This window comes from Calliphora vicina, chromosome 1 (assembly GCF_958450345.1).
Source record: "Calliphora vicina chromosome 1, idCalVici1.1, whole genome shotgun sequence".
Classification (NCBI taxonomy): domain Eukaryota; kingdom Metazoa; phylum Arthropoda; class Insecta; order Diptera; family Calliphoridae; genus Calliphora; species Calliphora vicina.
This window is the reverse complement of record NC_088780.1, coordinates 110,166,085-110,193,335: the sequence shown is the minus strand read 5'-3', so window position 1 is coordinate 110,193,335 and position 27,251 is coordinate 110,166,085. Positions and strand designations below refer to the sequence as shown.

The 27,251-nt window shown below is 32.6% G+C and overlaps 2 protein-coding genes across 2 annotated transcripts; one reads left to right on the top strand and one right to left on the bottom strand.

The window, feature by feature from the left end:
* Positions 1 to 1,165: 1,165 nt before the first annotated feature.
* On the bottom strand, positions 1,166 to 13,285 carry Prp39 (pre-mRNA processing factor 39). Its single transcript, XM_065515488.1, has 8 exons — positions 13,169 to 13,285; positions 12,763 to 12,857; positions 11,266 to 12,499; positions 8,422 to 8,654; positions 8,237 to 8,362; positions 3,861 to 4,135; positions 2,449 to 3,750; positions 1,166 to 2,036 (listed from the first exon to the last, which is right to left on the bottom strand). The coding sequence occupies exons 1-8, from the start codon at positions 13,212 to 13,214 to the stop codon at positions 1,769 to 1,771; spliced, it is 3,579 nt and encodes a 1,192-aa protein (XP_065371560.1). The 5' UTR covers positions 13,215 to 13,285; the 3' UTR covers positions 1,166 to 1,768.
* Positions 13,286 to 16,732: 3,447 nt separating this feature from the next.
* On the top strand, positions 16,733 to 26,269 carry LOC135963570 (uncharacterized). Its single transcript, XM_065515487.1, has 4 exons — positions 16,733 to 17,177; positions 17,296 to 17,930; positions 18,021 to 18,368; positions 21,161 to 26,269. Exons 1-4 carry the CDS (start codon positions 16,983 to 16,985, stop codon positions 25,725 to 25,727), a joined length of 5,745 nt encoding a protein of 1,914 aa, XP_065371559.1. The 5' UTR covers positions 16,733 to 16,982; the 3' UTR covers positions 25,728 to 26,269.
* Positions 26,270 to 27,251: the final 982 nt, after the last annotated feature.

The window sequence follows — 27,251 nt, the reverse complement described above, 5'->3', positions numbered from 1 at the left end:
ATGCGACCTTCTATATTAAGCCATCGATATGTACATATTTTATTCGAGATAGAATAAGGGAATCCCAAAAATAAAAAATTCTCGCATGTTCCTATTAAGTGTTATATTCAAAATTGACAGAAAAATGTGACCCGAATACAATGAGAGACCCTATATACAACTTTTAAATAGAAATCTGAAGCACATTTCAAAGTTAATGTCAGTTTCAACGGGTCATTGGATGATCGGTAAGCCTGCAGGTAGACTTGTACTTTCAACTGTCACTGCAGGTCATGTAAATGACAATTTCATCTTCACCGCAGTTTTTCATATTTTCTGCGTAAAGAAGACTGGCACGGATTCAGAGAATTCGCAACATCCTACAACATACACCAAGCAGAGAGCAAGTTCCGAGAAACCGTCACAGCAAATGCCGCTCGCTTCATCCCAACTAGTCTATTATTCGTAGTGCGCACTTCCCAGCAGAAGTAGGGGACTTTCTAGCCGGAAGAAATGGAAATGGGGCATGGATAAAGAAACCTTGTAGACTACCTACAAGGTGATTGGTTGATACAGTGGGTTCACCTTCGTTGAGATGTACCCAGGGGAGAAAGATTCTCAAAGCTGCCGAAATTCTGAATTACGAGCTGTCATAGTAAAGGAACACAAATTTTGTCAAAACTGTTCCTCCTGGGGGATGTCATCGGAGGATTCACTCTAGATTCAAACTCACACAGCTTGAGCCTCCCTCCGGAAGGACCTTCGTGTATACGAGGAGAACATACTACATATGTGCATGATCCATTGAATCGCAATTCGTATACGGTAGCTTTGAACGACATTCATAGAGAAGCCATCAATACCGCATGAATAATAGACTTCGAGGTCGCCCATAGCAGACTCGGAGAAAAACTTTAGTTCGGGATGGCGCAACAGGTTTAATGCTTACTAGTCGCGCATATAGTTTTAGCTGTTATAAGATATCTGTAATTGTTCAGCTCATCTAATATGACATACATTACTGAACGACTTACAGACAACCATTTTTATAAAAAAAAACCCATATTAAATTATTCCCAAATATAACATTTATTTGCACTACTTGTATGATTTTATTGTGATATTTATTTATTTTTGTGTTCAACTAAAAATGCACACTAAACTTTACAAATGAACAAAAAAAAAATTGCATTCAAAGTATTTTTTATTATTTATTTTTCAATGTTTTTTGGTTAATGTACGTGTTTACAATGCCCAGATAAAAAAGAACTCACTCATTACAGGGAGTTGTTGTAAGTGTATGAAATTTTAAACAACTGCATGACTTTTGAATTCTCACTCTTTCAGAGAAAGGGAGATCAGAACAGTAAAATAGAAACATATTTTAAAATTTAATAAAAAAATACAACTAAGTATGTATTATTATTTTGTTAAATATAATGAAATATATGAATAAGAAATTGTTTTTTATATATAGACAAATCTTAAAACAATTATATTTATATGACCTAGAAATGGTTTTATGTATACGATTATAATATATAACATATATAAAGAGAAAATTAATTAAGTTTGTATATATATTTATATACTCTTGGTCAGCAACGCAAAACGTAAGAGAAACTAAATCTTAGGATTTAAATGAAAAATAACACTAATAAAAAAAGAAAATTTGTATGTATATAATTATTTAATAATTATTATAAGATTAAATTTCAAAAAAAAAATCATTTGTTGTTTGTTAATGTAATAAAATTAGTTGTTTGTTGTTGTTGTTTTTAATTTTATTTTAATAGTAATTAGAATAACCACTCCATTGACCATAACCGCTATAGCCAGTATTGTACTGCCAATGATTGTAATAACTGTCATAGGATTGTTGTTGCTGCGGATATGAAGCACTGCTATTCGGTTGGGCGTAGTAGGCTGATGAATTGCCAGAACCATAATTATAACCGGCCGTCCCCGATGACGATCCATTGTTATAGGCCGACTGCGTAGAGGCAGAAATTGAAGAGGCATCTTTATGACCAGATTTACGGCTAGGACTATTTTCACTGTGAATTAAAAGTTTATTAATTGTTTTGTTTCGATAAAAGAAAATAATTTTAAATTATTATGGTTGGAAAATGGGCTCACTCAGTTAATTACTATGGAATGATTAAACAAATTTTTCAATAGCAAAATTCTCTAAACAATGTCGAATATATATGTATGTTCAACAAGTCTATAATTAATTTAAGGACTTATTATGTTCAACATACACAGGTGCCTATACAGATTGTTAAATCAAATTTAAATGTATTAATTTTGAAGAATTATTTAAAACCTAGGTCTCAATGAAATTGTCCAAACTCATCTATATCACTTTAAAACCAATCAGTTTTGATAATTAGATATGGACAGTTGTATTATGCCCTCATTTTTAATTAAGCACACATCTTTAAATTGTTAATAAAATAAACTTACCGTTTCTTTTTGGCTTCATTAGCTTTATTTAAAGCTAATTGCAAAGCTCTTTGTGCATCCTGTAATCCTTTTGCCGAATTACCAAAATCTTCTAAAAATTCTACCTTACGCTGAGCAAATAGGACTTTTTGTTCGGGTTCTATGTTTTCTCGGGCCATAAATTTATCCATTATCAAGACAACTTCGTCCTCGTCGACCGTGGAACGTTGCAAAGCCAAATCGATCATTTGCAAGGCCACACGTGTGTTAGCGCTGTCCTTGTCGAGCGCTTGTCGTAAAACCTTTAAGCCACCCTCTAAATCTTGACAAATTTTATTTAAAAATCTAGCATATTTAATAGCCAAACTGCCGGCTATATTTTTATTTTTAGCTGTATTTATATAATGTTCATATAAACTTTTACATTTTTCATAATCGCCACGTCTGCGTTCAACGTTGATCCGCCTGTAAGCCACCTGCAACAGATTGGGCACTCTCTTTTCCAAATTCACCAAGATTTCGGCAGCTCTGTCGAAATTATTTTGACATTCCTCAAATGCTGCCCACATCAGATGTAGACTGGGTTTGTCGGGATGATGGATTTCACATGCCCGACGGTAGACATCGCTGGTGATGGTCGGTATGCCTGGATGATCGATTATGGTTTCTAAGTAACGTATCATTTTAAGCCAAAATTCATCGTACAAAGCACAGGCTATTAAACATCTTTCGAACAGCACTAGAATACGTTTGCGATCACCCTTTTCAATTTCGAAGTCTAAATAATCTTTCCAATTTTTCAGCTGGCATCTTTCCAAGGGCTTTACGTGGAAATAGGGCCTCTTAATGCCTTCTTCGAATGTCCAGCGTGCCGTAATGGCTGACACTGTGCTTTTGTGTATTTTACGCCTTAATGATATGATTTTATCTTTAATCGAATGGATTTCATCTTCGGTAAATGTTGTTAAATCACCCAAATCGTCTGTTGGTTTTTGAGATTTTATATCCTCTCCGGTAGCATCTTCTGTAACCATGGCTTCAGTGGTTGATTCCGTATCAACTTTTTCATTTACTTCTTCATTTGAAACTTTATCAGTTTTTTCTTTTTCTTTATCTTTATCTATGCCATCTTCATTTTCCTTTTGTTTTTCCTTCTCTTTTTCTTTATTTTCAGTGTCTTTATCTTTAGAACTGGCACGTCGTGATTTTGATCGTGAGGAGGATTTCGTTGCGGCAGAGTCCCTTATCTCAGTACGTATTTTCTTGATTTCTTCCTGTGTAATGGTGCTGGTTATGGAGTGTTGATTTATTAAATCTTGAAAACTGCAAAACAAAATTAAAATTATGCATATTTCCAATAATATTATTATATAAGTATTTCAGCTTAACAATCAATTATTGCTGTTAGTTCTTTTAAATTTTGTTCCACTTACTTATCAAAATGTCCACTATAACCTTGTGTTGGAATGGCAATTAAACGATCATATATTTTCACCATATTTTGATAGCGTTTTCCTTCATTTTCCCACTTCAAATAGGCGTCCCACAATTTATCCGAACGAAATTCAAAACCGCAAGACTCAACGGCCCTTTCGAATTGGGAACGTATGTAGTCTTCATCATCACTATGATTTGATTTGACATGGGCTAAATAATGAATCCACAAATCTACAGAGAGTGGTATTGCTTCCAAGCCACGTTCAAAGACCTAAAGTTTTATGTTGTTGTTTGTTGGTTGATTGATTGATTGGTTTTTACATTTTTTTTTGTTTGGTTTTGATAATTGGTAGAAATTGTTGTAGTGGGAGGGAAATAGAAAAAAAAAGAGATTTTTGGCAAATGTTTAGTTGATTAATGTACTTCATAGATACTTAACTGTTCAATGGTATTTTTTTTTGTTTTTGTTTTATTTGGTCTAGAAACATTTCTAATGTGTTTCTGTGTGTGTGAAGCGAATTAGTTTGATGAGGAAGGATAGTAATATTGCAATGAGAAATGAACAAATCAAAACAAGGAGCTGAATTTATTATCTGTAATCAGAGTAAGTAGGATAATCTACCCAAAATTTCGGGAATATTTATATAAAGTTTGTTTTTATCAAACTCTTGTAATATAATATTAAAATATCACATAGACAAATTTGTGGACTTTTGACAAAACAACTTAAGTGGAAGTTTCACATTTTTCAGGACAGCGTAAAAACTTTTGAATTGATCGATAATTGTTTTATTATTTGTCCTTGAAGAACTTTATTATTTGTCTCAAGGAATTATACAAAGCTTTCGAAATTCTTTAAAACTGATTCATTTAAATATTTTCATCTTACTTTTTAATAAATAATTTTGGGCATTATTTTAACTCTGTTATTTGATTTTTTGTCTCTATGCTACAAAAGACAATGTAGCAACATATTTTATATCAGTAGTCGAGGGTATAATAAATTTCAAAATTATGAATTTGCAATTTTGACAAAATAAAATGAACTTAGCACGTTTGCATACCACAGTATGACAACGAGAAAAAACAAAATAATTGTAAAATTTGTCTACGCAAACACCTAGTTATACTTATTCCTTCGTTTTTTATTAAAATCTAAATTTTCATAAAAAGTGAACTTGGCACAAGTGCATACTAAGCTAACGGTATTTGTAATCAAAATGTTCTGTAAAAACTTCTATAATTCGGCATAATTAAATATACTAGGATCGCCCGGTGGCCGAAATTCGACAACTTTTAAATCGCTTATTACCACTTTTATGGAAATAATTTTGAAACAATTGTTTATATTGTGCATATCTAGAGAAAATAACCTTTTAGTAACATACTTAAAAGTGTCCCACAAAAAAAAAACGTGTGGCCTATTTATCAGGCCTGACACACATTTTGATCGGAATGGTTTCAATTACGTAGTCGATTTACGATCGATTTCGTTTTAGGTTCTTCAGATTCAGTGTAATTTATTAACTCCAAAAATATTTAACAATTCTGTATTTCTGTTTTTAATTTGAAATTGATTAAAAATTTCAGAAAAACAAATAATTACAATAAATATCAATTCCACTTTGAAAACTGAAAGTGGTTTCATTCCGAAAGAAATTTTCGTATTACTTTTTCTGAAGTGAAATACGGAATGGTGACCCCCACTGAAATTTTCCGGCAAAAATATTCGTAGATTATTTGAATCCTTAAATGTCCTTTTTGAAAGGACTTTATTTGATTTTCTCAAAAAAATTATCAAATTGACCCCTAAATAGAGGAGCAAAAGGGTTAAGATCTTCCACAAAAATTACCCCCATAAAATTCCATAATATAACTCTGACCATAAGAATTCTCTCAGATATTAACTTACATTTTTTTCAGTTAGTATACTGCTCCCTTCGATCAAAAAATGAAAACTTTGACCCACTGTAAAAAAAAATTCAGACCAGCTGGACTATAAGTTTATTCTACAAAAATGCTCTACTCAACATGCCCTTTCAGAATTATAGGGTCGCTATTCTGTTCCAAAAATGCTGTTGGACAGTGTAATCGGTTGGAAAATGGCTGAGTTACGGTAGTTTAAAGTCGAAATGCTCCCCAACTAAAGAAAAATACTGTCAGCTTTATTTTTTTAAAAAGAAAAGAACACGCAAAACCGAAAAAGTGTATAACTGATTCATATTTTAATAGATTTTTATTTACTTAAGTGTTTTGGAAGTCACTTTAGTATGCTTTTTCACTAAAATAAAAAAAAATATATTTCACAAATTAAAATTGTCTTACCGATTTTCAATTTGAAAGGTAAAGCATATATCTTTTAAATAAAACAAAAAAACGTTGCATGGTAGCATAGCATTATTTAATCATTAAATTTGTCTTTAATTTATCCATTACAAATTATGTGACAATTTCGAACAAAAATCATTGGTCTCAAAGTCATGTTAATAGGGAGGTTCGTTCATTTAGAAAAATATAAAAAAAACAATTCAACTTTAAACTCATTCAATTCGTCACAGTAAAGAAAGGAATTTAGTTTTCTTCTTACTAAGTTAATTCAAATCCAAATATACATATTTCCATTTGGATTTAAAAATATATTTTGTAATTTTTCTGTTGGAGCAATAGATTATTAGCGTAGGTAAAATATTGTAGCCCATAACGTTGTTCATGCCATTAAAAGTTGTTATTTCTTCAAGAGCCAATTGAAATCAGTGACTGATTAGAATTTAGATAATTAACCTATAATCGAATTAATTAATTAATTCCAAATATGTTTAACTATGTTTTACAATCTTGTCTACATATTCGATGTTGTTGTTGTAACAGGTCTGCTGTAATCGAAAGTTCTTTTATTGGGAAGAAACATCCGGTTGATACAACTGCCGCTGTCTTTGGCCCTTCTTACATACATTAAGTATTTAAAAATATGAATTTCAATCGCGGTGTTGCCTAAACTCTTCAGAAAAAGTGCAAACTAAAATCCTTATATATTACTATACTTATCCGTACAGTAATTCTAACAAAATGTAAAAACAATAAGCACTTTAATATTTAAAGTTTAAATGGTGATATGACAAAATTGTTGAGCGCTATCATTCTGGGCTATTTTTTGAGAGATAGACATTTAACAGCATTGCGCTCTTATTCTGAAACGTATAGATAAATCGTCATAAGGCGAATATAATTTTACTTCATATTTTCAAAGTATTTCAGTACTATAAGAAAAAACGAGTTTTCAAGTGTTTTATAAAAATGATTATGTCACGTTGAGGAATTAAGGATTAAAGGACATGTGTTGGGTAAACATACACACACACAAAAGTACACATACACATATACTTATTTGTTTTATGTGTTTGGCGAAGACTTAATAAGAACAAAAAATATGTATTTATACAATTGCTGCAAATACTAAATTATCTATTATTATACATATGAAAATATTTATTATAAGTTATATGAATAACCCCCATTGACATAAAGTCTTGTTACGTGTAAACTTATAGTTTTACTGTCGGTTAAAATAATTTGTGTATGAAAACTGTCAGTTTAACTATAGGTTAAAACATAACTATACATTGTGATAATAGGGGTATGTATTTAAAATTAAAACTAACTTAATTTAACGTTTTCTTTCACACAAATATCTCAAATACTTAATTTTTCATAATAATAAAATTTCACACTTTTTTAAATAACACACTGAATTTCATTAAACTCCATTTGTACTTACGCCTTAATGTTTATTGTATATTGGTTTTTGTTTTGGATCTTTTTTAAAATCGACTTTGTTGTTGGTGAGTTTTACTCAGTTCTTTTGTTTTTATATAAAAACCAAACAAAAAGTAATAACCGACAAACACAATCATTATGAATGATATTCAAAGAATAACAAAAATTTTAAACAACCAAAAAATTTTTATAAATTTATGCCATAAAGTAAAAGGGAAACATAAAAGCAATTAACAGAAAATTTTGAAAATAATGAAAAGAAAAAGTGGGGAAATTGTTTTATTGAAACGTTAAGTTTCAGAAAGTTGAATTGTTTCAAATCAAAATATTACGCCAAACTTCGAATGTGTGGTGTATGTTTGCTATTTTTGTTTGAAACAATTTAACTTTAAATGTGTTTTTGTGAACATTAGCTTCCTAAAATTTGATTTCTATGGGGTTTAATATTTTGAGATATTTCTTTTTCGATAGTAGTTGTTGGTTTTTTATTGAAAGAATATATTTTTATTGAATTATAATAAATTCCATTATAATATAATAAATATTGAAAAATACAACATATTTCAAATAAATTTGATTGAATTCGTATTGTACTCACCGCGTTGCAGTTGGCCTTAATACCCTTACGTTTCTCGTAATCGGCATATTTACGCCAATAACCATAGCAGTATGGATAATGAGACAGAAATGCATCGTAAGCTTCACGTGCTGCCTCGGCATCAGACTAAATTTTAAAAAATTATTAGTTTTACAAGTAATTTAAAAAAAAAAATCTGAAAATACCTCATTGTCCACATATTGTAGGAGATAAGTCCAACCGGTAAAATCGGCGGGATCGTCTTTAACGGCGCGCCAGTATTTATCTAAATCAGGGAGTTTTTTACGTTCCTTTTCCTTGTCTTTATCTTTATCTTTTTCGACTTCCTTGTCTTTATCTTTACAACTACTGCTGCTGCTACTACCATCCTTATCCTTTTCACGTTCCTTATCTTTACGTTTCTCTTTGTGTTCGGATTCTTAAAATTAAAATTAAAAAATGTTCGTACTTATAATTACCAAAAAAAAAAACAATTTTTCAATTAAAGAATATTTTTCTTAAAAAATAAGTCTTTTTCCACAAAATTAGTTTTCATGTAAAATGTCAAGAATTTGTGATCAATCTTAATTCTCAATTATTTCTCTAACTTAAACACAGTTAGAAAAATCAACCTCAAGATTTGAAAACAATTTATTTAGAATTACTCTCGATTCGAAAATGGTCAAATTTGTATGCTAAATACCATAGAATAAATAGATAAAAGGGAAGTAGTGAAATGTCAAGGAAAAAAAATACTCTTACCCAGCAAATAAGAAAGTAGTCAATGTATATACAGTGGTGGCCACCAATTTAAGACAAATACTTGAATTTTTTTCATCAACTGAATTTTAAGTGCGATAGAGCCAAAATAAAAGGACCTCTAAGGGTATGAAATTTATTATTAATGTTTCTAGTTTCTGAAAAATCTTTGGTAAAATCGCTAAAACATATATGGACAAAGATATGTGGAAATACGTTGACCCACCTCAGCGAACATTTGCTGTTAATAACATGATATGAGCAAAACTAATGGAACTAAAAATACGAAATTTGGTCCGAATATTTTATAATAATAAAAATATAATAATATAAATGTGAGAAAATATGTTTATTTAAAAAAAAAATTTTTTGGTCAAGTTGTAGAAAAATTTTATGTGTTCGTGATGAATATGTATGAATTAACACAGTCGAATAAAACACACTTGTGTGTTAAAACAGTCCTCATGCATACATATTTGTGGAAATATTTGAAAAAATAATTGACAATCACGTGGAATTTAGCAAACAATTTTTGTCTTAAATTCCTGGCCACCACTGTATGATCAATTATATAATGATCATGTGTTTGTTGCTTTGTTTTCATCTCAGAGAACAAAATCAAATCAGTTGTGTGTACGACATTCGTATGTTAAGTTGATTTTAATTATCCGCTGTTTTACCCACAACCAAAGCATTGATGGTATGGCTGACTTCCAAAATGTTAGTTGCTTTGTATTTGAACAAAGTATACTGTTTCATAATGCCGGCATACAAAATGCTTACTGTGTATACTATTTCAAAAAGCCGCCAATGAGTATTTTGAATGCAGTAAAAAAAGCAATCACGCATCGGTTTTATAGTTGATGCTTTCTTTGATAATTTTTTACTTACGCACACAAATAAAAAAGAATATAGAGAATGGCCGACTCACAAATGGAAGTAATATTATTTTTTCTTGGATAAGAAACTTAATATAAGCACCAAATAAATACTTTTATATATTTTTCAGTGAAAAAAATTATAATTTGCATTATGTTCATTTCATATCGTAAATGTAAACAAAGTACATAGTCTGCTTTTACACAGGGCAAGTTTACTTGAAGCAAGTCTCGTCGATTCCCTTTTAAACTTGCTCGTCTGTTTACACACAGCAAGTCTGTGAGCAATTTTGTATGGCAAAACCTAATAGACGCCATATTGAAAATGAGAAAACAAAAGAAATTTGAAGAGACTTGCCAGTACAAGCAAGTGTGTACCCCTCTTCTTTCTTCTTGCCTCTCTCTCCTATAAACTCTAGACTTGCGCAAGAAAAATTGCCCTGTGTAAAAGCAGACATAGTTGCATTGTTTAGGAAGTTTAAATATGTACATAATTAAAATACCGTAGGAGAACTGCATAAAAACTTTGTATTGATACATTTTGGAAGTCAGCCTATGTGTTTGGGCACCACTGCTTTAGATAGTTGTTATTTACCCACCAGAAGTTATCTATTGGAGAGTTGTCGGAGTAAGGTTTGTTTACAAGCAATCGGTGGTTGGACTTTCTATGCGATGTCTTTTTAACTGAATACTTGATATCAATTAGCACCCGTACATGTTAAAATAACTAGTTATGTAGCTGATCAAGTAACAAGTTCGGTAGCCAGACTCTGGGTAACCGGTATGTGAATACAATGATTCGACTACTTTGGACCAGCTAACAGACAGTATCATTGTTATCCAAAAGGGGGCATGCACATTAGGTTTATAACTAATTTTGACCATGTGATGGCCAATGTTGTCTAAACAATGAAAATTATTTTTTTAGGTCATTTGGAATCAAAAACATCACGCACCAACACCAATTTCTAAAATAAACCAAATTTTTTTTCAGAATTATTATATAAATAATTTCATATTTTTTGTTGCAAGTGTGAGGGATACTTTCCTTATTTAAAAGTTATATTTTGAAGTATGTCCGCAGTTATTATTAAAATAAAATATATTGTTTTTCAAAATAATTAAAAATATTGAATGAAAAAATTTATTGCGTTTGGTGCGTGAACTTTTTTAATGTAACACCGTGGTTTTTCATATATCCCTAATGCACATGTTAAAATAACTAGTTACCCTAAATGATTGGGAAAATTTCCTCGAACTGATCGGAGGTTTTTAGCTCACAGTTACCTATCTAGTTGTCATATATGCTAAATACATTGTAATTCGAGTCTTTTCTTTCCAATCCAAAGTTACAACCCTGAATGATTGTGGGATCATTCACAAAATAAAAAAAATACACTTTATCTAACTTACCTTCTAGTTTGGCCTTCTTTTCAACGGGCGTTGAATCATTACTCTCACTGGTAGGGCTCATAGGGTTATATTGTTCATCTTTTTTGCTGGAATCCACTTCGGTTTTTTTCTCTGAGGATGCACCACGACTGTTTGCTTTACGTTTTTTACGTGAAGAGGAATCAGTTTGTTCGTCACTTCCAGACGGCGAGAGGCTGTGTTTTTCACCAACTGCTGTGGAAACTGGTAATTCATCTTCAGAAATAACTTCGGCATCAGGAGGTAGTTCAGATTTACGTTTTTTAACTGAAGATGTATTCGATTGATCTTCACTTTTAACTGACGAAGGACTATGTTTTTCACCAGCAGGCAATTCATCTTCGGATATAACTTCAGCATCTGGTGGTAATTCAGCTTTGCGCTTCTTACCAGTAAGCGAATCTTTATGATCCTCACCAACTGCAGTAGAAACAGGTAATTCGTCTTCTGAAATTACCTCGGCATCGGCTGGCAGTTCTGCTCGCTGGGGAGCTGGCAATTCTTCGTCCGATACCTCTTCGGCATCATTTATTTCCGGTTTACTGGGTGGTGGTAGTTCATCTTCAGATATTACTTCAGTATTTACCATGGTATCATTACTGCAACTAGTAGCATTTGGTACTTCTTCGGCTATGGCTGGCTCTGACAGAGAATCTTCAGAATCTAATTTTTCGCAATTCTCCTCTAGCACCTTGTTCTCGAAGTGTTCTTTTTCTGATTCAGCCCCACAACCCACCGAGGGTAAACTATTGGCATTGTCGCCCACCAAAGAAGCCAATAAGGAATTTTCTTGTGCTCCCTGGTTTTCTGTTTCATTATGTTCTTCCTTGCCCTCACGCTGTTCATTTAAATCGTCAGATGTTTCCGATTGTCCCACTTCTTCGGTTGCAAATGGAAAAGATGATGATTTATCATCTAGATTAGCATCAGAATTAGCGGCAATATTTTCGTGATTTTCTTCGTTGATATTCTCATAGATTTCCTCAAGCACATGTTCCTCATAAACCACGCATTCATCACCCTCAGTTGAGATAACTTCCTCGACTATATCTTCCTCAACTATTTCCTGTTCTACCTGGTGTTGAGGCGAAGCGTTCTGTTGTCTCTCTGCAGAGTCAACTAAATTTCCCTGAGCTGCCTCTGACAACATTTCTTGTATTATATTCGATTGTTCGACGTCTGTTGAATCTTGTATTAATTCGTCTTGTTCAGTCAACTGTAAAAAAAAATCATATTCGCTTATTAAAAAGTGATTATAAAAATAAATTTCTGAAACCACAAAATAAATTATAATTGGTTTATCAGATGGCCCTTGCAATAAATCATAGAGTTGCCTTTTGAAACAATACACGAAGTTATTATACCAAAGGGTAACTATCATTTACATACGGAACAACGCCTCATATGTAATGACAAATGCAATTATTTTCATCATTTATACCAACATGTTCTTTTCTAACATTTAAGTTTTTTACTAACCTGTTCTTGTTTCTTCGTACGTCTGGTGGATCTTGCCACTGGTGAAGAGGCTGGTTGGGAACCAGAAACACGTCTGCTTGAACGAGTACGTCGTCCTTAAATTAAATATAAAATAAATATATTAAGATATAAAAAATTGTGTGTATTTTATTTGGTATCCATATCAGACAGCCGCCTTTTTAGTCATGTATCTTGTGTTCGGTCGGGCTGTCGAACATGAAAAAGATTCACGCTTATTTTACAATTGTCAATCATGTGGCTTTCAATTGCTTTGTATTTATTACGTTTTTTGCGTTTACTTTTATATATTTTGTTCAAAATTTTATTTATACTCGGTTTTTTAGCTAATGCATATTTTTATTATAGATTTTCTTAATTTTATTATGTTTTTATATGAAAAACTTACCAGAATTTTCTTGTAAAACGTTTTCTTCTTCTCCAGTAGACGCCATTTTTATGCAATAATTGATAAATGTGACAATGCCGTCCGTCGACTGTCAATAACTTTGAAAGCGCAACCCTGGCAATGTTTTTGATCAAGGCGAATTTATAGAAGGTGACGACAGAACTACAACAAATACAACATATACAAAAACATCAAGTACTTTGTTTTTGTAAAAAGATAAGTGAACTGTCAAAGTTGCCTGTGGTTGTTTTTGCTTTTGGGTTTGTTGTATTTTTCGCCACAACAAACACAAGTCAATTGACAGTTCACTTGTCTAAACAAGTGAATAAAAAAAATAATCAGCTGTTCTTCTGTCGTCACCTTCTATAGATTCGCCTTGTTTTTGATGTTATTAGTAACCAGGGTAACCGATTTTTTATTATATTTTTAGTTATATGGAAATTAATTAGATTCTTATCTGGTCAATTAGTAATTATACCAATAAGCACTGAAAACCTAAAAATGCAAGCACGAACATTTTCTTGAAAACCCGTTTTTAACCGGTTTATAAAAAAGGACGGGTTCGAGTTATTCGACAAACCGGATTTTTTGTCTCGAACAAGGCGAATTTATATACAAGGTGGTGTCGGTGGCGAATTCAGGAAAATACGAGCGAATTCATTAATTTTTTATATATGGAGTTTGACATTCAAAACCACTCTCTCATTGTTTCGAATGTCAAACTCCATATATAAAAAATGCATGAATTCGCTCGTATTTTCCTGAATTCGCCACCGACACCACCTTGTATATAAATTCGCCTTGGTCTCGAACTATTCGACCAAGGCAAGGTGCATTTAATAAGGTGCCATCGGCAGCACAGTTGATTATAGAAATAGCACGCACAAATGTCAAACTACATATATAAAAAATATTCGCCCGTACGCCCGTATGTCAAACTCTATATATAAAAAATAAGTGAATTCGCCTGTATTTATTTCAATTCGCCACTGCTGTCACCAAGGTGCATTTAATAAGGTGCCATCGGCAGCACAGCTGATTATAAAAATAGCACGCACAAATGTCAAACTACATATATAAAAAATATTCGCCCGTACGTCCGTATGTCAAACTCTATATATAAAAAATAAGTGAATTCGCCTGTATTTATTTCAATTCGCCACTGCTGTCACCTTGTTAAATACGCCTTGGCTGTCACCTTGTTAAATACGCCTTGCAGCTGTTCTTCTGTCGTCACCTTCTATAATGCATTAAACACATTCAAGACAGCAGGCTACCAACTTCAATCTGTCAAAAATAAAATGCACACCTTTATATGGAGACGATTATTTTAACGACAGCACAGCTACACGGCCACACGACTACTCATGCCGATGTAGCCGAATTAGGCTAATTTCTATTTTTGTCAACTACAAAACAGAAATAGTGTTGCTAATATAATAAAAAAGTGTAAATCAAATTAGTGCTTAAAAAAATATATTTTTTTACTTAATTAAGAGAAGTTTCTGATAACCATATTGAAATAAATTAATAAAAGGTACATAATTAATTATAACCATATATATATATTTTTACTCAAAATAATTGTTTTAGTCTTAATTACTTTGGAATTTTGTACGGTTATGTTTTATTAAAGTGGTACCACTGAATTATAAATCAGCTGTTTACTTTGTAGCTGTCGTCTTTAAAATAATTCAGTAGCTGCCACACGACTACAACTGTAACCAGCAGAATTTGTGTTCGTGTAGTCGTGTAGCCTGTTGTCTTGAATATGTTTAATGCATAAATTCGCCTTGGTCTTCAGGTAGCAATTTATATTGCAATAACGTCGACAGAACAACAGTATAGCGCAAAGCAAGGCGTATTTAACAAGGTGACAGCAGTGGCGAATTGAAATAAATACAGGCGAATTCACTTATTTTTTATATATAGAGTTTGACATACAGGCGTACGGGCGAATATTTTTTATATATGTAGTTTGACATTTGTGCGTGTTATTTCTATAATCAGCTGTGCTGCCGATGGCACCTTATTAAATGCACTTTGGCGCAAAGTAAATTAACAAGGCGTATTAACAAGGTGAGTGCGTCCCGGCAACAAATACAACAATGCAAAAACAACAGGCAATTTGTTTTTGTTAAAATGTACGGTAAATGTCAAAATCAAGGCGAATTAAAATATTACTATCAAGGTGCATTTAATAAGGTGCCATCGGCAGCACAGCTGATTATAGAAATAGTACGCACAAATGTCAAACTACATATATAAAAAATATTCGCCCGTACGCCCGTACGTCAAACTCTATATATAAAAAATAAGTGAATTCGCCTGTATTTATTTCAATTCGCCACTGCTGTCACCTTGTTAAATACGCCTTGATTACTATGTTATTTACAATAACAAATGTAAACATAAACAAAGTTTGACATATAGTGTACATAAAACCACAGCGAATTAAGAAACAGCTGATTTTATGCACTCACCTTGTTAATACGCCTTGTAAATTAATAAAGTAGACCAAGGTGCATTTAATAAGGTGCCATCGGCAGCACAGCTGATTATAGAAATAGTACGCACAAATGTCAAACTAATTATATATAAAAAATATTCGTCCGTATGTCAAACTCTATATATAAAAAATAAGTGAATTCGCCTGTATTTATTTCAATTCGCCACTGCTGTCACCTTGTCAAATACGCCTTGAAGTAGACTCAGTAGAACAATTGCTTTAGGTGGAGAAAATTTCCAACGCAAAAGTTCTATGAAAAACTGATGTGAATTTAGTTTATATTTTGTGTTGAATGATTTTTTCACTAAATTCTTCGTTTTTTTTACTTTTGGTACTTAAATAAATTAAATATGTATGAATTGATCGCACTGAATCATAGAAAGAAGAAATTTTACATTAATGACAACTGAACTGATAGCTTATTCCTTAGCAATAATTGCTCAGGCAATCAGTAAAGCAATCATTGCGCAATGGATTGCTACATATGACAATTTGCCATCTACACTCATTGATGCAATCAAATTTGACAATTGCAGCAATAAATATTGCTACGTGGAGACATGGGGTAACATACGAAATAACGTCGGCAGAATCAAGAAACTTTATTTTCAACTTTATGTTTATGTTCAAGGTATTTGTTTTTGTAATTTCTTATTTGTATGATTATTGGCTATATATATCATGCTATGGATGGGAATTAAATTTTATATGGGGCCACCAAATACATAAAATTGTATGCACATATTTCAACATATAATATTTTGTTGAATATATACATATATAAAAATAACTATTTCATTTAAAGGTTCTATGTAGTGAATGTAATTTAGGGTAAATTACATGATTTTTTATGAGAAAAAAATATATACAATATTATAGAAAAACTCGTCTAATTTCTATACATCAATATTAGGTCGTCGAAAATCGAACACATTTTTGTTCGTTATGCTTGAGTACTCTGTCCCAAATGCAGCTGTTTGCTAGATACTCACCATTTTGCTAAAAATAGATTGGCAACACTGATGTTTAATTTACTAAACTGTCAAAAAAGAAAATTTACAGAGGGTTGCTTGTGTATTTCTTGTGAAAAATTTTAATAAAAATTCAATTTAATGAAAATTCATGAAAATCGAATAAAAATAAATTAATACACAATGATTAGCGATACCTAAGTGAATATTTAACAACAAGATCAAAGTGAAAGCTTTAAAAAGAAATATATTTCCGTTTTTCCATAAGTTTGTACTTGCCGTGGAAGAAAAACACACACACGCACACGGAGTAGTAAGAGAGACAGGATTCACAATGGAACGTTTTGCTATAAAAATCGACAGAAAACTTAAGGCAAATTTGTATAAAATATGTCGCCTTTGTGGCATAGACAACCCGGATATGGTTCCAATTCTAACTGATAAGCAGGAAAAAAACGAAAATGCAGCAATCGATGTGGAGGCTGAAATGGAGATGCATCAAAAAATAAATTTACTAATTGGACTGATGGTAAGTATTCAAGTGCTTAGTTGTGGGCGGGGTAGTGTTTTGTGATAATATTACTATGCAATATAAGGTATTAAATGTTTAAAAAATTCCGAAAAAAAATATTTTCTTCATATTTTAGGTAACAAAGGATGATAGAATGCCACAGACTATGTGTTGTTTGTGTGTTGACAAAATCAATGATTTCTACGAGTTTCGTGAAATGTGCTATGCCACAAATGCACAAACCCGGAAATTGTTGGGCTTAAAGAACATCAAAAAGCCGCCAGCAGATATAAAACCGAAAGTTGAAGTAAAAGAAGAATCCATTGTACCCACATCCAATACCGCACCCACACCTGCTGTGAATAAAAATGGCAATCGTAAGCGAAAAACCGAGGAAGTGGCTTTGAAGGAGGAAATACCAGCAGTGTCCGCTGTTCTTCCAAAGAAAAAATTACGTTTTTCTGCACCTGCAGAGTCAACAGTTAAGGAGGAGGCTCCTGTGGTGACAAAGAAAAAGTTAAGATTCACTGTGATGAATGATGAACCCACACCACTCGCTGCTAGCAGCACTAAGAAAACGAAGAACGCCCCAACAGATGATACTAAATTGAAGAAAGAACCCTCACCACCAGTACCAGCACCATCCCCAGCGGTTAGTAATAAAAAGTTAAGATTGGCAGCGCCTCCTCAAAAAGAGGCGGCCACTAAAAAATCTAAACAAAAAGGCGGTAAGAATGCGGAACAAAAAGAATTGGATGTTAAAGAAGAAATGTAAGGTTTGATTAAGATTTGCCAAATTTGTTTTATGTACTTTTATTAGACACTAAGTGAAATTGTTAACATTTGTTTTCTTGCTTGCAGTAAAGAGGAAATTAAAGTAGAACCTGCACCTGTGACAGCATCTGCTCCCGCAGTAAAAGTTCCACCAGCAGCAAAAGTTCCTCCAGCACCGAAAGTTCCTCCTGCGCCAAAACTGAAATTTGGTTGCAACATTTGTAAGGAACGTTTTGCAGCAAAAGTTAATCTGGAAGCACACACTCGGACCTCACATTTACCTAAAATTGAACGTTACGTTTGTACGGCATGCAATGAGGTGTTAAGCAAAAGTTTCGACATCAAAAATCATCAATTGTGGCATAAACTTTCAAAAACACCATATATTTGTGGTTGCTGCGGGGAGTCTATTTTAAATACTTATGCATTTTCAAGGTGAGTTTGTAGATGTCACACTTTTATAAAATTATAATACAGTTAGAAAAAATCAAGCATCACGATAATGTTGTAAGTATCAAGCAATAATCGAAGTATATCGTTAGCTTAGTGTGCTTACGTGTTAAGTCCCTTTTCATAAATTTTATAGTAGTCACAAAAAGCATGGTTTTTGAAATCTGTTAATGCAGTTTTATTACTTATTTGGTATGTTTTATAAGGGTAAATAATTGCAGTTTAGAAGAAGTGCGTTGGCGACTTATACCTCACTTTTTGGGACTTATTTTGTATTTTTAGGTTGGCCTCCAGGACATCAATAAAAAGCCTTTCCGATGTAAATAAAATTTGAACTTTATCCGCGATTGAAAATATTTTCACTAAATTACCATCTACTATATTCATTAAATCATTCAAATACAACGTAAAAAATAAAGGACCTATAACAGATCCTTGTGGCACACCAGTAGTAACCTCTAGATCAACGGAATCTCTACCAACCAATGATGCTAACTGAGATCTTTCATGTAAATATGAGTAAGCAAGTTTACACGCTGAAAAAGAGATTAAATTTATTACATAGTTTCATAACCAATTTTGAGTGAAGTACTCTATCGAAAGCTTTCGATAAATCCAATGATAGTAAAACACTACATTTCCTATCATTAAGGTTACTTATAGAATCGGTTATACTTACTAAAAGAGTAGTATCACTATAATTCTGTCGAAAACCCTATTGATTAACATGCAGTAATTCATTACGATTGATATGGCGTTTTGCTAAGCTTAAAATAGGCTTTCATCGTGCATGTTTAAAAAAACTAAAATTCTTTTTGCTATTTTTTTATGAGATTTGCGCCCCCTGTTTTGGGTTTTTGGAACTATTTTTAAGGATTCAAAAACATCAATTATATTAACTTTTGATTCAAAATCGACTGGTGAAATCAGATTAGCAATATATTCAACCGGTTTTGCGTTCAACCACCACCACCCATATATACATATGTATGTGTGTATCATTGGAAGTATACTATTGACTAGGTACTTCTTTTGGGACTATTTTGGTACATTTTAGTAATTCTAGTCTACACTTTTGGTATTTTTTCTGAAGTAGATGCCGAAGATGAAGCTACATATTTTGTTAACATTTGACGTATTATAAAAAATATTAAAAAGCAAAAAGGTACGAATTCATAACAGTATATTTTTAATACATATTTAAAAGTAAAATAAGTATTAATTAATTTCAGTCTTTTAAAAAATAGAGGACCATTTCAATTAAGCTTTAATTTTGTCAGTTTGTGTATCATTTATTAAAATTTATTACATATGCGTATGTATGTAAGTATGTAAGAAATAAAATTAAATACTAAACTCTAAATTTGTTCGTATTAATATTTCAGCTCTAATCAGGTCGCATGACATTCGGATTCATTCTTTAGTATTGAGATTGTTTAAAATAGTAAAAACTATTTCACAAAAAGCGTAGCTTATTGGTATTGAAAATACAAAACAACTTTTCTTAAATTCTCGAATTCATTCATGAAATTCCTGCATTATTTTTTGCACAAAATATAAATATGCTTCTGATAATCCTTTACTTTTACATTCTTCTTTATTGACATCATTATCAGAAATTCCATATGACACGTGTTTCCATAAATCTTTTTGGCATTTATTATTTTTCTTTCTTCAAAAAATATGTACATACATATGTACACTTTTTTCATAAGTTATTACTGCGTACTAATTAATTTTTAGTAATAAATTATATGGATATTTTTGTCGAAAATTTATATTTAGCTGGACAAATTAAAGTTTAGCTTGAAACTGAACAAGCGTCAAAAAAGCTGGACAATCCAGCCAAGTCCAGCCTGGATGGCAACCCTAGGTGGGCCACACAATAATAAACTGACGATATGTATCTTGCTTCCAGACAATCAAGAGTAGCTAGACTTGTTTATCTGACAAGTGGCATTTCTTGTGAACAAATTTATGACATATAATTCATTCTTTTAGCAAATCAATCAGTAGTTTGAGAATCGAAAAAATTATAAAATCAGATAGAGTTTCATAATAAATCATAGAGAATCGTAAAATTTTTTCAGCCAAAATTCTAATTAAACAGCCGAGACTAGAAGCATTTATTTAATTGCATTGCATCCATATTAACATTAAAAATGTGCAACACTAATTTGACATAAAAATCCAAACAAATAATTTTTAAGCTGTCGAAGTTGATTTTATGTACATTAATAAAGGTATTTTTCAATTCAATGGTTTTTAAAAATCGACACAGTTAGCAGATGTCACCTAATAACGTAAGGAAATTCTATTTTTATCAGGTTCAGACTTAACAGTTACGTTACATTTTATCACTATAACATTTTATCTATTAACATTACACACAACAATACATTACTTTACGGTCGGCTAACCTAGCTTTTAGAGGACCAAGAGCCTAAGCATTTACATATCTGTCAGGATCGTTTTCGTAGAAAATTTTAGTCTATGGAATTATAAACCCATTTAACTATAATAAAAAGGATGGAGGTTTAACAAAAAAATAAATAATCCTGCCACGGTTCATGCCGTGTTGCAAACACAAATAAGAATCATATTCTTCAGCCTCAATAATTCCAATGTGAAATGATATTCGACCATTGGACAAAATAATCTTAAAAAGTTGGTTTAAATTTAAATTTTATCAGTTCTTGAATATGGTATATTGTTGTTGAATTGTCTTATTACTTTTATCTAAATTGTAAATTGTATTATTACTTTTTTAATTGTAGGCACTTACGAGAGCACGCGTTCGAAACACCACCAGCTCTGCTTGTTTTAGATCGGGAGTGCCCCCAGTGTCACACTTCGTATGCTACGAATTTTCTTTACAATATACACATATGTGCTGTAAAAACAAGACGTTGTGCTGGATGCAATCGTTTACAGCGCAATGAAGCCGAGTATCTAAAACATTCCGCACAGTGTGCCAAAGTCTACTTAAACTATTCGAAACATATAATGCCATCCGTAGAGGCATTGGAAGATGCAGTGCGTATTAAAAATGAAAACGATGTGGAAGCAGCAGCCGAAGAAATGGCGCGCATTAGTGGTCTACCGCTAGACATGGCTCCTGTTGTGCAATTAACACGTTTGTCGTCACCACTCATCATGGCAGCTAATCATTGTGTATCAACAACTGGACTAGATGATGCGGCAAGTACAAGCAGCAAGAAGAGTGGCAAAAAGGGTGTTTCGAAAAAAGAATTGAAACGTGTCGATGAACTCTTGAAGTCAACCTTAGATGCATTGGTTAGCATTAAACATGAACCGGAGGTACACGTGGAACAGGAAACCCCATGTGCTGGTGAACACAGTGATAATGATGATCATAATGAACAACACGAGGAAGCTCAGGTGGATGATCATGTTGGTGGCCTAGATGATTCTCATCATCATAATGCTGATGATTCTGATAATGATAATGAGGGAGAGAATATTGCAACAAATGTTGCCACTACCGTTAAAACTAGTGTGACAACGGAAACGGCCATGGAACAAATTAAAATCAAACAAGAAGTTGATGAAACAAATGAAGAAAATGCTAATAAGATTGGTGGTGGTGGCCTTAAATTAAAAATCAAAAAGGAACATGGCCAATTGAATTCGTCCATAATAGAGCAACAAAAATCTTCAGACAAACGGGCTGAAAAGCGTAAGAAGAAAAAGAAACACAAGGATAAGGAGAAGGACAAACAAAAGTTGTCAAAGGACATGCATGACGAACAAGTATCACAAGATTCGAATGCTAATAATAACACTGAGGTGAATGTGGCAACTTTAAAACCAATTCGTATTAAAGCAGAACCTCAAGATGGATCTGATGCTGCAGATATGTTGTCTGTGTCTACTACCATACAAATGAGGCCACATCCAGAGGCTACGATCATACAAATGAGGCCACATCCAGAGGCTACGATCATGACATCGATACCAATGATGCAATTTCAAATTGCTTGTGTTTCGAGTGGCGTTGAGTTCAATAGTGGAGCTGCCAGTACAGTTGTTGAAACTCAAAAACCAGTGCCACCAGCAAATCACGAAACTGAGCCAGAGGATGTTAAACCAAATCGTGAAGAATTGGATCGGATGTTAAAAATATCACATGTTAGTAGTGGCATTGCTATGGAAACAGGTGAAGCAGAAGAAACTGAAGAGCATGAACCCATGGATCATGATGGTAATGATGATGAAGGAAATGGTGGAGACGAAGATGAGGATTATCATGAAGAAAGTAATGAAGATGATCATCATGACGATAATGATAATGAATCTGAAAATCAAGTGGATAATCAATCTGATCATATTGATGATGAACAAGAGGATGATGGAGAAGAAGAGGCGCAAGAGGCAGAGGATGAAGAAGAAAACGATAAAGACATAGACAAGACATCTGAGGATACAGGAATTGACAATGAAGAGATTATTGCTAAGAAGATCAAGAAGCCCTTATTGAAACCTAAATCTAAATTAACCTTGAAACCTAAAGTTAAAGAGACGCCAACTGTCGCAAAAAGTCGCAATAAGGCTTGCAAATCTACAGCAAAGCCTCCGAATATGCCCGTTTTACAAATTTCTGCTGTACGCAGTGGAGTTACATTGGAGCCATCAGCTCCTAGTGCCAGCGACTTTATTCCAATATTTATTAAGCCAGAACCCCAAAATCGTGGTTATTCTGATGAACAGCCATTAGTTGAACAACCACCACCACAACCCGAAATCGCGGACACCCAAGACGAGGAAACTGAGGAATTATCTCCAAGTCATAATGCTGAGGAACAGAATTATATTTCTTCTATTGATTTTAATAATATAACAATCAAACAGGAGAAGGGCATTGAAATAAATGACGTTCAAATCTCACAAAAGTCTGTTAAATCGTATGCAGATTTTAATGGCATTAAAAGGAAACGCAAGCCTGTTCGCCGTGCTCATATTGTTAAGGATAAAACATTTAAGAAGGGTGAAGAAGGTGAAAATAATGATGGAAATATGGATGCAGATGAAGAGCACGAAACGGATGAGGAAATCGAGGATGAAGAAAACGATGATGAAGATATAGAAGAAGAAGGGGAGGAAGAAGAGGATGTTGAGGAAGAGGAGGATGAAGAAGAGGATGAGGGAGAGGATGAAGAAGAGGAAGAAAGAGAGTACAGAGAACTCGAATATCCCCCAGAACTGCATGAAACGAATGCTGAGATTGAATCGGAAGACCATCAAGCTGAAACTGATGAAGAAATTAACAAGACATTAGATGAAACTCAGACATCTAAACAGGTGTTGGTTAATGAAGCCCAAATGAACGTTAGTATTAAGGAAAACATCGATGACACAAATCAAGTTGTACACAGTAACATGACAGTACTGTCACCACCTAACGAAAAGCCATCATTGGTTATAGCAAGTGTGTGCAGCCAGGCGCCCATTGGTACTTTTGAGAATGCCGACCTATCTAATAATGACAAAGTGAATATGGATCATAAACAAGATCTAACGAATCAATACAATAACCTCCTAACACCGCCTACAGTGGTCGATACGAACGAATGCAATTTGCCTCAGATATTAGATCCTAGTTCGGTAAATGTGAACGCAATAGAAGAACCAAATCGTGATATAGAGATAGTTATGTCAGAAACCCCAAGTCCTAATAACACATTAACAAATTCAGCAGTTGCAGGTTCTTCCCAAAACGAACCTGTGATACATAAAGATTCGAATATCACAATTACATCTGGTGAAACCCAAGCTGAAAATACTCATCCTTTGCCACCAACACTGCCTACGCCAGAATTGAAGGAAAATATACACGCCAATGAAATGTCATTACAACTTGGGCAACCATTCGAAGTGAGACCAGATGGACAAATAGCACAAGATTTAAATCCCAGACAAGAACCGAACATTTCCGATTCTACCTTACAGTCATCTCAAATAACACAAAATTCTGGTGAACAATCACAATGTCTTGGTCCACTTGCGAAAGACCAATTAAGTACTATTCTAGATACTCAAACAATGCAAAATATTGGACAAGAACTTCAATATGCCGAACAAGGTCCTCAAGAAAACGCGGGACGAGCATATCGACAAGAGTCTCAAGGCCCACATCAAACATCTCAAGATAATCTGCAATATCCGAAGCAAGATGATATAAATTATCAAACTATTATTCCTCAAAACACCTTACAGGGTTCAGGTGAAGAAGCTCAAATTACTCAAGAATGCAATAGACCAAATTCTCAAGAACTTCAACATGTAGGACAAGAAAATCATCCTCTAGTTCATAAAATAGATTCTCAAGATCAACTACAACCACATCACCCACAGAGTACTTTCGAACATACGGTGCCAGATGCTCAAGATGCTTCTTATGTAGGACAAGATACACAATTCACACCAAACATTTTACCAGAAAATCGTCAAAGTACTCACGATCTTGAGCCTCAACCACATACATCACAGGATCTTCAGCCAGTATTAAAAATTAGTTCTGTTACATCAGGTGTTCCTGTTATTACACCAGAATTTAATAGTAATCCTCTAAGCAATAATAATGATCAGGAAGTTCTAAAAGACAATCAAGCAGAGACGGCAACTATAGAAGGGGTTGTTGAACAAGCTAAAGATCTAAATTTGGATGCACAACCTGTCCGAGAAACGCCACAAAACATGCAAAATTTCAATAATGAACCAGGCGCCGTCAATGATATGGAAGTTGATGAAAATTATGAAAATGATGATGATGAGGACGGTAATGACGATGAAAATGAACTAGAAGATGAGGACAATGTCATCGATGATGATGCCATACTGTGTAACAATTTAGAAGAACGTCAAAATTATCAAAATCAAGAAGTTTTAACTCAAATTAGACCAGCAGCCTTAGCATTACATCCATATTTAGAAGACATTTCGTCTAGTAGCAATAGTTTGTTAAGTAATTCTTTATCACAGACGCCACCACCACCCTCACAGCCAGCGTCAGCTAGAACATCCACAGCATGTGCAGAACGGCGGCTTTTAAATACTGAAGAGACTGAAAATATTTTAAATGAATCCAGTGATGCTCTCAGTCGCCGTTCAACGGAAGTGGCTGCAACATCGGCGGTATCTGCAGGACAACTACTACCGCAACCACTTTTAGCCCAACAACTACCGCTACATATGCCAACATTTAATTTTGATAATATCAATGAAATTGCTGAAAATAACAATAATGCTAATATTGAGAGAGAACAACTACAAGATGAACAACAGCAGCAGCAGAATCAGCAACAAACAACAAATACCCAATAATGTAACATAAAATATTTTAGATTTTAAGTAAATCTTGCCCTCTTCCTCCACCCTCTACTTTGCACCCCTTCCCCTTTCCTTTCAACATCTTTTTATACTAATTTAAACCCATATTTTATATTTTACTCACATTTTTTAATTTAAATAATCAAAATTATTTAAATATTCGAAATAAATTATTGTATTGTAAATTGTACACTTAAGATTACTAATTATATACTATTTATAATGACATCTTAATTTTTGAATTATAATTACAATAGCCGTAAACCAAACAAAAAAGGAAAACACAACAAAATCTCATTTCAAAATTTTTATTATATTTCATTTATTTAAAATGATTCTTCTCTATTATTTTAACTGTATAGTTTGTAATATTTTTTCTTATTTTCAAAATTATTTTTAAGGTTCTAATTTAGCTTTTAATACTAAAAATGTGTCTAATTTTAGATTATAATAATTTTTCGTATATTTTTTTAATTGAAATCAACCTTTAAAAAAGTAAAAATTAAATAAAATGTAGATTTATTTGATATAACAAATCATTATTATTATTTTTTTTTTATAAAAAAAAAATTTCATAGAAAAAAGGCAAATAAATTTAAAAAAAGTACATTGTTAATATTGTCAGCTCATAACTTGGAGTGTGCGATATTTATAAATACATACAAATATTTATATATAGGTGAACAAGATAAAAAAAAATGAAAACTACTTAAAATATATAAGGAATCAGCTTAAATTTTAAACATACATATAAATCAAGGTGTTTCTATTTGTCATGGACGGGTAATTTTGAATACGAAATTGGTTTTTACGAGTATAGTTTTCGGTTTTTACAGCATATTATATCAGTATAAAGCACTTTTTATAGCATATATCCGATTTCCCTGCTCATTAGTTTCGGAATTTTGTTTCATTTTAGCAATAACTTAATTATTTTAGTTATATAAAGAATTTTAAAATTTTGTAAAATAAATTTTATTTTGTTGTTATTTAAAATGACTCACAATTTGTCCCCCTCATTTCATTAACTTCTTCAAAATTGGCAGCTCCTATATCCGTTTGATATTGGCAATTCGTTTCCCATGTTTGTCCTTGTTTATTTCTACTTAGTAAAGTATTGGCAAATCTGCAAAGTGCGCCTAAATTTAGTTCGGTAGTTAAAGCTCGTGAAAAAGTTAATACAATAAAATGTACCAGTTAAGGAAAAAATATATAAAAATATGTTTAGACAAGTTTTTCGTAAACAACTTTTTTATTAACCCTCCGTTACTGGTTGATACAGGCAAACATTTTTTATTGTAAATTTTTTTAATCACTCTAAATTTTAAGCTATTTTTTGATAAAATAATATTTTTACTGCAATTTTTTTTGTATTATTCTTTTAAATTTTTTTATGTTTTCGAAATAAAAAGTGAAGAGATTATTTTCAAACGCGCCTTTTTTTTATTGATATCAATTTGATACATTGCGCCTAGTCTCGAATGAAAATGATTGCGACTAACGGAGGGTTAAAGTAAA

Bases quoted from the DNA above. Each gene is read 5' to 3' on its own strand.
- Prp39 (XM_065515488.1), bottom strand. From the start codon at position 13,214: ATGGCGTCTACTGGAGAAGAAGAAAACGTTTTACAAGAAAATTCTG. The intron at 8,363-8,421 runs GTATTTTCAGAT...TTTAAAATTTAG, and splicing joins TACAATATGTGGACAATGAG to TCTGATGCCGAGGCAGCACG. The intron at 3,751-3,860 runs GTAAGTGGAACA...TTTGTTTTGCAG, and splicing joins TATAGTGGACATTTTGATAA to TTTTCAAGATTTAATAAATC.
- LOC135963570 (XM_065515487.1), top strand. From the start codon at position 16,983: ATGGAACGTTTTGCTATAAAAATCGACAGAAAACTTAAGGCAAATTTG. The intron at 17,178-17,295 runs GTAAGTATTCAA...TTCATATTTTAG, and splicing joins ATTTACTAATTGGACTGATG to GTAACAAAGGATGATAGAAT. The intron at 17,931-18,020 runs GTAAGGTTTGAT...TCTTGCTTGCAG, and splicing joins TTGGATGTTAAAGAAGAAAT to TAAAGAGGAAATTAAAGTAG.